This window comes from Peromyscus leucopus, chromosome 2, assembly GCF_004664715.2.
Source record: "Peromyscus leucopus breed LL Stock chromosome 2, UCI_PerLeu_2.1, whole genome shotgun sequence".
Classification (NCBI taxonomy): domain Eukaryota; kingdom Metazoa; phylum Chordata; class Mammalia; order Rodentia; family Cricetidae; genus Peromyscus; species Peromyscus leucopus.
The window spans coordinates 19,083,029-19,096,922 of NC_051064.1; the positions used below are offsets into that span (position 1 = coordinate 19,083,029).

General features: G+C 40.2%; 1 protein-coding gene across 2 annotated transcripts in view; it reads right to left on the reverse strand.

Annotated features, from left to right (window-relative positions):
- Nucleotides 1-13,894, reverse strand: part of Rad54b (RAD54 homolog B) — a 92,090-nt gene that overhangs the window by 20,186 nt on the left and 58,010 nt on the right. For both annotated transcript variants that reach the window (XM_028871586.2, XM_037202393.1), the window contains exons 4-6: nucleotides 11,910-12,104; nucleotides 7,823-8,104; nucleotides 2,605-2,767 (exon numbers count right to left, since the gene is read on the reverse strand). In XM_028871586.2, the coding sequence (XP_028727419.1) occupies nucleotides 2,605-2,767; nucleotides 7,823-8,104; nucleotides 11,910-12,104 (640 nt within the window). The remainder of the gene's footprint in view (nucleotides 1-2,604; nucleotides 2,768-7,822; nucleotides 8,105-11,909; nucleotides 12,105-13,894) is intronic.

Consider the following 13,894-nt stretch of genomic DNA (forward strand, 5'->3'; position numbering starts at 1 on the left):
CTTTCTTGAATCACAATGGGAAAATATTTCATGCCCTGATATCATAAAGAAAGGAACCTGGTAATAATGACCCTAGAGATTAGTTTAGTATTTCATCTAGCGATTGTAACCTATCACTTTTGAATCTTTGACAATTATAACCATTATATATTGTGAACTAATTACCAAAACATGAATCTGAAATTAAGGATCTGAATATAAACCCTCCATTACTGTCATCTATAAATAGTTGAATACTAGAAATGAATTCCAATTTTATATCTACATCGGGATAATTTAATTATAGCTATGTTTCTCATCATTAACATTTGGACACTTTTTAATCAATTTCAGTATTAGATATCAAAACAATTCAAAATATATTGAAATTGCTTAAAATAAATAAATTCTACAATAAGAACTTATAACTCTCTGGCAGACAATGGAGTTCTCAACCAAAATAGCTTAGGTAAAGGTCTGACATCTTACAATTAATATAACTTAAAATGAAAAGTCATTAGGAGTATTTTTCAAATCATACATTTTATACTGCTTTATATTTTAATCTCTTGGATAACTACATGATATTTAAAAGTTACTATGTCCAATGGAATTAAGAATATTACTGAAAATATAAATATAGTTTGTTAAATTGTATTCTATTAGAGATAAGGACTAATAAGCAAGGTTGAGAGACGGTCCCATCTGCAGCACAAATGAAGACCTAAATTCAACCTCACAGCCCATATAAAGAGCCAGGCATGGTGGCATCCCAGGGCAGTGGAGGCAGAGATAGGCAGATGATCCCCAGGGACCCACTGGCCAGTCTGCTAAACTGGCAAGTCCAGGTCTGCTGTGGATATCACTCTATATAAATAAAACACTGATGGCCAATGACCAGGCAGGAAGTATAGGCGGGACAAAGAGAGAGGAGAATTGGGGAAACAGGAAGAAGGAGGAGAGAGACTGCAGCCACCGCCAGGACAAGCAGCATGTAGAGACTCTGGTAAGCCACCAGCCACGTGGCAAGGTATAGATTTATAGAAATGGGTTAATTTAAGATAAAAGAGCAGTTAACAAGAAGCCTGCCATGGCCATACAGTTTATAAGTGATATAAGCGTCTGAGTGATTATTTTATAAGTGGATTGTGGGACTGCGGGGCTTGGGGAACCTGGAGAGAAGCCCTCCAGCTACACAGGTCAACAAGAGACCATATCTCAAAACACAAGGTAGATGAAAGGACATCTGAAAGCACACACACATACACACACACACACACACACACACACACACACACACACACACACGAAGGGGATCAATAAACTCATCAAGAGTTAGATCCTTGGGCTGGAGAGATGGCTCAGAGGTTAAGAGTAAGAGCAATGGCTGTTCTTCCAAAGGTCCTGAGTTCAATTCCCAGCAACCACATGGTGGCTCACAACCATCCGTAATGAGATCTGGCGCCCTCTTCTGGCATGCAGTAAAACATACTGCATACATAATAAATAAATAAATCTTTAAAAAACAAAAAAAGAGTTAGATGCTCGTGAAGAGCTTCAGGTGTCACGCTCAGTCGGCTCTGGACTGCACCTCCTCACAGAAGTGAGATCTGAAAGGAACTAAGATACACCACCGCACTTCTTAACATTCCTTCCTGAGTTCTCTTCAACTTCCTCAGCCATTAACATCCTTCAGCTTGCTTATGCTCCTGTGAGATTTAAGCCAAAGAAATGGTGCTTTCCAACAAATACACTTTTTGTAACCACATGTCTTTGTGACTAGAGAAGCATAAACTTAGCATGAATAAGTTTGGAATTGGATCTTTTGTTGAAGCCTATAAGAAGTTGGTTCAGTGTAAAAGAGAGGATTAAAAACTTGGTGAGGTAAGAAAAATATGTACAAAGCCCTGGATTTAATCTCCAGCATAAAAAAAGTTTGTGTGCATGTGTGTGTGAGGGTGTGTGTGTGTATACACACATCTATAAACATACATTATTTATTTGTTTATTTGTTTGGGAGTTTTTCAAGACAGGGTTTCTCTGTATAGCCCTGGCTGTCTTGGAACTCACTCTGTAGACCAGCCTGGCCACAAACTCAGAGATCCACCTGCCTCTGCCTCCTGAGTGCTGGGATTAAATGTGTGCACCACCACAGCCCAGCTCATGTACATATATTTATATTATAGGTACATCTTAGAAGCTACATGGTTTTAGTGAAAAAAGATTTCAACCTAAAAGCTGACCATTCGTACTCCATCTCGAACTCTGCCTCTTACTAGCCATTGAATTGGGAAAGTAAATCTCTCTATTCTTAGCATGGTTCATAAAGTGAACCTGGTACTTTCCCTACCTAACTTCAGGGTTTGCGTGAGGAACATATGAAATAATATTTATAAAAGACTAAATTAAATAAATAATGGGGGGCCCTACTTAAGGTCCTTGCTCCTGAATGTCTGCTTCTCAGCAGGACATCTAGCACATGACTTCTACCAAGAACCACTGTGGAAAAAATGCACACATTTAGTACAAGGTGCTTTTCCACTAGCTAACATTTATGGTGCAGACTTGAGTTCATTCTATCAGATTCTTCTCAAAACACCTAATTGTTATCATTTATTTTCCTACCTCATTCCCATCACACACTCATAGAGGAAGATGATTCCCTCTCTCTGATGTGATCGGAGGTGATGTACAAGATGAGGGTCTACCACCACATCCACAAGAGGAAAGCAGTTCCTATTGAACAGCAACTGGTGATTCTTGTCCGGCGGCGGCATAACCAGGGAATCTTAAAATAAGGTCAAAGTATAAAGGCAATATCCCTTTCAGCAACATTATCTCATTCCCATTACTTCTACACCAGAACAGTTTGCCATCATTTGTGGCGAAGTGCGTGCGTGCGTGCGTGCGTGTACTAGGGATGGATACACACCTATAATCCTAGCACTCTAGAGGCAGAAGGAGGATAGGGAGTTCTAGAAAGAAGAAGAGAGGAGAGGAGGGGAGAAAAAGAGGAGAAGAAGAGAAGGGGAGAGGAAGTTATAACTTCGTAGTCTCTCAAGTGCTGCAGACACTGAAATTCATTCTTGTCTAATTCAGGAAGCACAGCACCCCACCTTTCAGAGAGCAGAGAGCCACTCCCACTTGAAGTCATGTGACTTGCCAATGTTCATAGATTTCCATTCTGCAGAGACTTCCCAAGCTCAACATAAAGGCTTCTTTATCTTAAGGCCTGTACACACTGACAGAGGCCATCACTTCTATTAACATTAATCAGAACTGAGAATGAATGACAAGTTTCCTATTGACTTAACTGTCATTATTTGCTTAAAGTTAACTATTACATTCATGAATGTCAAATTCATGAGCTTTTTCAAAGTAGCATGAATTAACTATCAAATGGTAATCTAATTCTTTAGAAATAAGGTAACACAATCTAAAGGATTACTGAAATATCCTCCAAATATAAAAATCAAACATAACAAGTTGACTGACAATTGATAAATCTGAAGATAATTAATCCATCAAAACTGGTTTTAGAGTATGTCTGCATGTGAACAACATGGTTAAAATTTAATTTAATCCAAAAAAAAAAAATAAACAAGAAAGAAAAAGAGGAATGAAGAGCTGAGCAAGGGAGGGAGAATAGATTCTAGTCAGTGAGTAAGCATCCACTGCATGTGGTACAGTCACGTACACATCTCTGTTCAGTTAGCAATGATCCATTCACTCCATCCCCCAGAGTCCCTCTTAAAATGGCTCTTTGTCTTTTGTCACATTATCAGTATACAGTCATCAGTGTGTGCTTTCTTGTATAGCCTGAGAATGCTCTCTCCTAAACTCAAAGGTTAAATCATAATGACAGCTGTTATTACAGGAACTGATGGCCCTAGATGTAAAAGAAACCCTGTTGGGATAAACACCATGACCAAAAGCAACCTTTGGAGGAAAGGGTTTATTTTACCTTCCAGCTTGTAAGTCCATCACTGAGGGAAGCCAGGGCAGGAACTCAAGGCAGAAGTCTGGAGGCAGGAACAGATGAAGAGGCCTCCAAGGAACACAGCTAACTGGCTTGTTCACCATGGATTGTTCAGACTGATTTCATAGCATACAGAAGCAGCAGCCCAGGGGTAGCACTACCCACATGAGCTGGGCACTTTCACATCAATTACTAATTTAAAAATGTAAAATGCACTAACACTTGCCCACAGGCCAATCTTACAGAGGCATTTTCTCAATTGTGGTTCCCTCTTCTCAGATAACTCTAGTTGTGTCAAGTTGACATCAAAACTAGTTAACACACTGCCTAATGCTCACAAAGAAATGCTGGTTTTGTGCTGGTGGCCATGATAGAAAAGCAGCAGGTGGTAGGTACCTCTACTGCAGGAGTTCGGTCCACCAGATAGGCAAGGCCCAGAGAGCTTCGACTCCAGAATGTCTTTGCTACTGCTCTGCTTTATATGTTTGCCTCTGCCACTTTCCTCTGGTATCTGGCATAGTGTTTTTTGTTTGTTTCTTTCGTTTCGTTTTTTAACTCTTTTGGCTCTTTGCTCTTTGGGGGCCCGCTACCCAGCTCCCAGATAAATACACAGAGGCTTACTCTTACTTATGAATGTCTGACCTTAGCTTGGCTTATTTCTAGCCAGCTTTTCTTAACTTAAATTATCCCATCTACCTTTTGCCCCTGAGCTTTTATCTTTATCCTACATACCTTTTTCTACTTCTTACTCCACGGCTTGCTGTGTAGCTGGGTGGCTGGCCCCTGATGTCTTCCTCTCTTCCTCTCCTCCTCCTCTTCTCATTCCTTGATTTTCCTTCCCAGATTTCTCTTCCTCTTTATTCTCTTTGCCTGCCAACCCCACCTATCTTTCTCCTGCCTCACTACTGGCCATTCAGCTCTTTATTAGACCAATCAGGTGTTTTAGACAGGCACAGTAACACAGCTTCATAGAGTTAAACTAATGCAACATAAAATAATGTAACACATCTTTGCATCATCAAACAAATGCTCCACAGCATAAACAAAAGTAACACATCTTAAAATAATATTCTGCAACAGCATGGTGTGAAGGGTGTAGGGAGATCCCCACTGCCTAATGTAGTGTGATTCTCTTGGAAATATCCTGTTCTAATGGGCATTCTTACCTGTGGATTATTATTAAGATGATTTCCTCTTAAGCTGTACTATTTAACTGAAGCAATGATTTTATACAATAATAGTGTTAGTGTAAATAGAATTTTGATGATTAAGGGTTTTTAACAAATGTAGTAAGGGGTTATGATAGAGGTTATCTTAGTGGGAAAACTAATATAGGTAAAGGTAGAACATAGTGTTACCCCCACCCCGATAAAGCAGGGGCTTCAGAGGGTAGAAAATAAGAACAAGGAAGTGTCATGCAACTAGGACTTATGACTTTCTCTTGAAGACAGGCTGTGGTTTAGGTTAACAATGAAGGAAAAAAATGAGTCCCAGGAGTTAGCTCAAATACTTTTTGATATTGGGAAATGTGTTCACAGGTTTCTGTGTGCATCACAGCTAAAACAAAAATTTAAACAATTGACTTCATGTAACTAAAAAACAAAGAATGAGATGGCCAGTTAAGATAATTGAACAGGACTCTAAAATATGAAAAGTGAAATTAGTAACCTGTGTTTCTGGCAATTATAAAAACTACTGCCTACATAAACTGTTATGGCTGAAAGGCTCCTGCTCTATGAGATGTCTAAAAGATAAATGTTTAACTGTATGTGGGTTATTGGGGATAATTTGTTTTTCACCTGTAATACATAAAACATCTAATCATGTCAGAGAAATGGGAAACATGTTGTTTTTTTACTTGTATTCATTGTAATCATTCACTTAAAAAATAGATGTAACCACACTGTCATTTTTATATAGCCTGAAATATTTTGCTGGGGTAGATAAGCTGTAAGGGAAAAATAAAGACACAGAGAAGGAAGACATAAGGAAGTAGTGAGCGAAGACGTCATCAGGAAAGAGAAAGCAGCAGGGAACATAAGGGTAGAAGAACAGAGTAGAACAAGGCAGAAAGAATAAAATAGAGGCTTCTGTCCCTCAGCAAAGAAGTCTCTGTTTTTCTCGCTGACTCTGCATCTCCTTCCCAATCTATCTGACCTGCAGAAGGGGGGACCCTCTGTTGTTTTGTGTCACTGGGGACACAGCAACTCTAGACAACTTGTAATGTGAGGACCCCAGCCAATTCCTACCACAGGAGTCCAGGTCCTCTTCTCCAATCAGTGGGTGAACAGAGAGAATTCTGTGGTCTCTAGTAGGAAGGGACTACACTCCTTCCCCCACAGCAAGAAGTGGCTGTAAGTTGTATCCTCATACTTCAGAAAAAGCTTTCAGGGAGGAGCTGAGACTGGACAGGGTAGAGAGTGGGGTCAGAAAGGACCTACCCCAAAACTACAAAATTGACATGTGAGATAAGCCTCCCGGCAAAGAAGGCTGGGATCCCCAAGCACAGATCAACTAGAACAGGCAGGAACCATTGACAGAAGACACCAGAAATGAGAGGATGACCTATGGCTCAATGTAAACTACATGCAATAGGAAGCACTCCCGAAGAAGCCCAAAGTATGCAAACGAGCCAAAAGGCTGTGATACCTGAATATAAAAGTGTCCATCCTTTGTGTAGTGTTGCCATAGAGCTTCTAAACTGTTCCTCCCTCCTTGGGAGTATACTGTTTACTAATAAACTGCTCCTGTTGTAGTTATAGCCCTGTTCAATGCTTCCTTCTGGAAAACAAGAACCTGGAAATCCCTACAGATGCATACCAAATGCCAAGATCAGCATATATCACTGGGATTACAAACGTATGTGTTAAATAACTCCCAAGAGTATTTGATTTCAGCATTACTCTTTATGTCAAAGGGTATATCTGAATATAATCTTCACCTATGTGGGAACCTACAGAGGTTCCCTAGTGAGATGTGAGCTTGCTTTACCCATCAGGCCTGCATAAGGGGAAGGAGTGACCATGTGAGTGGTTACCAGGTGTTTGGAAGGGTCTGCACTTGGATGTACAGTGTGCTTTGATCTGGCAAGGGGGAGGTCTTTTGCTCCAACCCTTGGCATTCCTATAAAAAGCCCTTTAGAAGAGACAGAAGGGGCTGGTGGATAAGGATCCAGGCCCTCCCAAAGCTATCCTGTGTTTCTGTCTCTCTCCCCTCTATCCTTCTATCTAAATCTCTTATCCCTCACTCCTCAAGAGTACCTTGGGGGAAAAGGCGGGTCCCCCACACACCTGCAATTTTCAAAATTCTTTTCTTTTTTTTCTCCCCACACTCCCAGACAGGGTTTCTCTGTATAACAACCCTGGCTGTTCTGGAACCCACTCTGAAGACCAGGCTGTCCTTGAACTCAGAGAGAGCCTGCCTCTGCCTCCTGAGTGCTGGGATTAAGGGTATCCCACTACCGCCCAGCTCAAAAAAATTTTTTTAATTTCATATATGTATGTGTGTAGGTGTGTGCATGCCATGGAATAGATATGAGGCCAGAGGACAACTTGAGGGAGTTGGTTCTCTCCTTCCACCATGTGAGTCCCAAAGGTCAAATTCAGGTCATCAGACTTGGCAGCAGGTGACTCTACTCACTAATCCATCTCTCCAGTCCCTCACCTGAAATTGTTTTTGTTTTATTTGGTTTTAGGTTTTGAGACAGGTCTCAATATATAGTCCAGACTGGCTTTCAACTCACTATGTAACCCAGGCCTGACCTCAACCATTTGCAAATTCTAAAACAAAATTTAAACATCAATTCTCAGTCCCAAATCTTTGGACAATGAAGAGAGAAGGTTCAAACGGTCTCTAAAATCTTACTTGGCGCACGTGGGTCATGGCGTGGTTTGCAGCTTTGCCAAGCGTCCGGTCTGTTTGCCTTTGACTGGCTTGACTGACCAACACTTTTGAAGGGGTTAGAAAAGCATTTCCTGGCAGCCTGAGAACTCGGGACAGCAGGGCTTCCATGTGCACCCTGAAAACATTTGCCGCTGTTGAAGTCATCAGAAGAGACTGTACCCAGGATTTCTATTTCTTTCCCACCAATCACCAGTGTTTGGCCCTCTTCGATGTTTTCAAGCTCTTTGAATTTATATCCAATACCTTTAAGAAAGAAAACAAATTGAAATGACATTCTAAGAAAATTTAGTAATAAAATAGTCACCTTCCCATGACAGTACAGAATAAACACTGTACTGTGCATATAAATTACACTGTATGTCTCATTAGCCAGAAACATAATTTATTATTCTGATTTAAAAAAAAAAAAAAAAAAAAACAAGGTCCAGGAGATAACTCCAAATGCTTGATGAACAGGCCTGATAGCTCAAGTTCAAGCCTCACAACCCACATAAAAAGTTTTATTTATCATTTATTTGTTGTAGAATTTTATTTTAAGATGTGTTACTTTTGTTTATGTTGCATTTTTTTAACTCTGTGAAGCTGTGTTACTGTGTCTGTCTAAAACACCTGATGGTCTAATAAAGAGCTGAATAGCAAGGCAGGAGAAAGGATAGGCAGGGCTGGCAGGCAGAGAGAATATAGAGAAGGAGAAATCTGGGAGAAGGAGATCTAGGATCCAGAGAAGGAGGAGGACTCCAGGGGTCAGCCACCCAACTACACAACAAGCCACGGAGTAAGAAAAAGATTTACAGAAGTAAGAGAATGTGAAAAGCCCAGAGGCAAAAGGTAGATGGATAATTTAAGTTGAGGAAAACTGGCAAGAAATAAGCCAAGTTAAGGCCAGGCATGCATAAGTAACAATTTGTCTCCATATGATTTATTTGGGAGCTGGACAGCAGCCCCCCTCCAAAAAAAAAGAGCAAAAACAAACAACATTTATATGAGTGCTGCCATATGTGGGTGCTGGAAACTGAACTCAGGTCTAAGAGAAAAGCAATATGTACTCTCAATCAATAAACACCCTCTCCAGCTCAATTCCCAGCATTCTTATGGTCAGATGGGAGATTTGGAACAGGAGAACTGCTTGAAAGCACTTGGGCAAGCTAGTCCAGAGTACATCAGCTCCCAAAAGTTGTCTTCTTACCTCCCTCCATATATACACCATTGTGCATGCTCACTCTCTTTCTTTCTCTCTCTCTGTGTCTCTCTTTCTCTGACACACACATATACATACAATAAATGAATGGATAGATATGTTTTTAAAGGAAGTATTTAAGAAATTAACACAGCTATATAAATTCACTATACTTTTGGAGATACTGAAATATAAAAGCACTATACTGGCACTTATTAGAGAAAGCAATACTTTTTAATTATTGAAAAATATATTCTATTGAAGTCTATGATAGTTATTTTGTTTTGGGTTTTTTTGTTTTTGTTTTTGTTTTGTTTTTTGCCATCTTTGCACTGGGGGAAAAAAGGCAAGCCAAGAAAAGAGTTCAGCAGGCTACATGGACTCTCCTATGTTGTGAAGAAACTACAGACATAGCATGACCTTTCCATTTCTATAAAGAAGGAGCTGGAAATGTGAGCAACAATTAACCCTCCCACAACTAGTACTGTACTTTCCTCACAAGAGAGCTCAGTTAAAATGCAGCTGTGGCAAGAGGCTCTAGATATCCCATCCCAAGTTCTAAGTTCGGAATAATAAAAAAGAAAGAAGGGTTGGAGAGTTGGCTCAGAGATTAAGAGCACTGACTGCTTTTCCAGAGGTCCTGAGTTCAGTTCCCAGCAACCACATGGTGGCTCACAACTATCTACATTGAGATCTGGTGCCCTCTTCTGATGGGCAGGGGTACCTGAAGGCAGAACACTGCATACATAATAAATAAATAAAAATCTTATACTTGGGAGGCAGAGGCAGGAGGATCTCTGTGAGTTCAAGGCCAGCCTGGTCTCCAAAGCAAGTTCCAGGAAAGGCGCAAAGCTACACAGAGAAACCCTGTCTCGAAAAACCAAAAGAGAGAGAGAGAGAGAGAGAGAGAACGAGAGAGAGAGAGAGAGAGAGAGAGAGAGAGAGAGAGAGAGAGAGAGAGAGAGGAAGAGAGGGAGGGAGGAAGAGAGGGAGGAAGAGAGGGAGGGAGGGAGGAAGGGAGGGAGGGAGGGAGGGAGGGAGGAAGGGAGGGAGGAAGAAAAAGAAGTTAAGGAAGTATCTGGTCAGGTGGCAGCGCACACCTTTAATCCCAGCACTTGGGAGGCGGGCAGTTAGGCTAACTTGATATACATAGTGAGTTCCAGGACAGCCAGGAAACCCAGTCTCACCAAAAAAAAAAAAAAAAAAAAAAGATAGTGTTTGTTCAAATTATTAATAAATCAATGGACAGTTGTTTTCTTCCATGTGTAAGGTGCTGAACACAGATGTGTCTGCTTAAAAATGAGATCATTAAACAGATAAATGAGACTTTTGACCCCTATTGTTACCTAGCCATTGCATTAAACTATTAAATGCATCATTATTACTCCACTACAAGGAAAGGGGATGGTGCGTACTGTGAGTGGTTTAGAGTTTGGGGTTGGGTTGGTTTGGCTTGTTTTTTATCTCTGTTTTTGAGAAAGGGTCTCAATAAGAAGGCCAGGCTGATGCCTTGTTGATACCCAGGGGAGACCCGCCCCTTTCTGAACAAAAATAGAGGACTGGATAGGGGGAGGGGAGAGAAGAGAAGGTGGGGGAGGGGAGAGAGGGAAGGAGGGAGAAGAATCTGCAATTAGAATGCAAAATAAATCAATAATAAAAAGAAACAACAGAAAAAGAGGCCCAGGGCGGCCTTACAATCGTCATCAGCACCCAGGCACTGGGACTAAAATGTGTGCACCACACACAGGGTGCGGGAGAGAGGCTCAGCAGTCAAGAGTGCTTCCTGCTCCTGCAGAGCACCGGCCTTGGGCAGCGCACCGCCTCCTATAACTCCAGGTCCAGGGAGAGCCAACTCATACCCACATACAGAAATACACACCTACACATAATTTAAAATGACATAAAACTTTAAAAGATTATTATAATTAATATTAAAAGTGTCATCTTTTAGAAAATATGACCAAATACTTGCAAAACCTTCAGATTTTCAATGGTGTCTCCTTTGAAGCATGCCCTGGTCTCCTAGGCTGTTTAAGTAGTTCCTTAATAGACATTGCAGCTGGCAAGAATTCTCACTGAGACTTATCTTACCACCTCCTAATTGTCAATTATATTGCCCTCTCCTTACTAAGCTATAAAATACACATAAAGGTTATAGAGCTATTTTATATATATATATATTCATCTCTGAGTCTTTACTCCAACATAGTAGCTGGCATATAAGATGAAAAACAAACTCTAAACTCTAAACTATATTTTAAGTGAATGAATGAATATATACAACAGATTTTCTAATTTGGCCAAACTCAAAACTCAACAATAGAGGACAATACAGATATCCAGTGTGAAGCATTCTGAACCTGCAGACTGCTCTGTATCAGGACAAGTTCCTCAGGAAGTGCTGTGCAACAAAGCAATGGTGACCTCTGTTCAGCTGTATACATCTAGTCAGGCCTAACCTTATCTCCTTAGTCTACAGTTCAAATGTTTAGTGAGTGGCACTGAAACTGAATAGCAATGAACGTCTCATAGTGACAGCTCTTTACAATTCCAGTCACTTAATGCTGGGGGCTGGTGGGACCACAACAAACTGCTTCATCTCAGAGCAGTGCCCAGACAACTGTGGCTTGTTGGCTCCTTTCAGAGAAAATTAAATGGTAGGTGTCAGAATTTGCACAATTAAGCTAGCATAGCTCATAAGAGTACTGGGTTCACTATTATGAAAAACATTATGTATCATACACAGTTGAGGCACAAAATTCAATTAAATAACATCCCAATCTGTCCCTTTATAAAGCCCAAACTCTGTTTCAATATACAGCCACAAATACATACTAATTTTAGACTAAATCATAAAAACAGGTAATATACCTCTTCCAATGTCTTTGCCTTCCAAATCTTTTAATGTGAAGGACCTTCCTTTTACAATAAGAATAGCATCACCTTCCCATTTTTTGTGTTTTTTCTTTGAAGCTTTACACCAAACAACACTGAAATATTTAAGCAAGCTACAAGGTTCCTCTTCTTGTGCTTTGGACTCTATGGTTTCTTCAGAGGCTGAATGAACTGAAATAAAAAATAAATTTAAAACATTATTATTGAAGATGACTTTAATATCTAAGTATCAAGGTCATTCAAACAAAAGTAAATAGGCACAAGATACGGAAGTATATTCTACCAGTAATCCCAGAATGCTGGAGATAGAGGCAAGACATCAGTTCAAAGTTATCCTCTGCTCCCTAGTGAGGCAACCTGGGATACATGAGACTCTGTCTATGAAAGTAATAATAACCATATGCTTAAGAAAATGAGAGTGTAATAGAAAAGAATATAAGAGTATGTGCAGGTCAATGAGATGGCTCGGTGAATAAGGGCACTTTAACCAAGCTTGACAATCTGAATTTGGTCCCAGGAACCTACATGATAGAAAGAGAGAATCTGCTCTCCCACAATGCCATCTGATCTCCAATCTCAAGTGCCTCCAACACACACATGAAAATAAATAATAAATGTAAAAAAAATTTTTTTCAATATTTGACATGATCATTTTAGCACTTTAGAAACAGAAAGACCCAAATATTGGGTGTAAACATTATCGTGAATATAATGAATGTAATGTTTTGTCATCCATAAGCCATATAAATTCAATTGAAATAGAGTAACATGTCACCATGAAACCTTTGGAACCCTAGAAATTAAAGCTATCATTCCAACACCTAGTCAGTCATGGAGAAATATATAAAATTATGTTTTAATGACTGATTTAATTAACATGACAAGCAGAGGAAAACATAAGCTTACAGAGTTTTATGAAATTATACTTTTCCATCACTTATTTTTAACTGACAAAACTTTTACATATTATGTTGTGCAACTTAAACACTGTGTCTTGGCTGTCATCTCACCCCATCCCCTGGTGGCTGCCATGCTCTGCCTCTATCCCAACATTTGCAGATGCTGCATATAAGTGAAATCATACAGTAGCGGCCTAGTTCACTTGCATAATGCCCTCCCTGTTTACCCCTGTGGCCATAAGTGATAGGATTCCCTGGCTTTAAAGGCTGTTCTCTTGTGAGATAACACATCTTTATACACTCATCTGTATACATCTACATACATAGATTCCATCTTTGGTAGGGATGAAGTGAGAGAGCTGGAGGAAGAAGTGAAGCAAGGTTTCATGTAGCCCAGACTGGCCTCAAACTTGCTATAAGCTGAGGCTAGCCTACAACTTCTGATCCTCTGTCTCTGCCTCTCAAGTGTGGGGATTATGTGCACATGCCACCACCCTCAGGGCCATGTCTTGGTTATTGTGGAAAATGCTGAAATGAAAATGAAGCTATGTTTTATTGTGGGTTGTTTTTGCTCTTTTGGGGGCCCGCCAATCAGCTCCCAAATAAATCCACAGAGGCTTATTATTTCTTATGAATGCCCAGCCTTAGCTTGGCTTGTTTCTTGCCAGTTTTTCTTAACTTAAAATTATCCCACCTACCTTTTTCCTCTGGGCTTTTACTTTTTTTTCTCTATTTCTGTATACCTTTATTTACTTCTTACTCCACGGCTGTGTGGCTGGGTGGCTGGCCACTAGCATCCTCCTCTCCTCCTCCTTTCTTGTTCCTCCTCCTTTCTTCTTTTCCCAGATTTCTCTTCCTCTTTATTCTCTCTGCCTGCCAGCCCCACCTATCTTTCTCCTGCCTCACTATTGGCCGTTCAGCTCTTTATTAGACAATCAGGTGTTTTAGACAGGCACTGTAACACAGAGTTTAACTAATGCAACATAAAATAATGCAACACATCTTTGCATCTTTAAAAAATGTTCCACAGCATAGACAAAAGTAATACATCTTAAAATAATA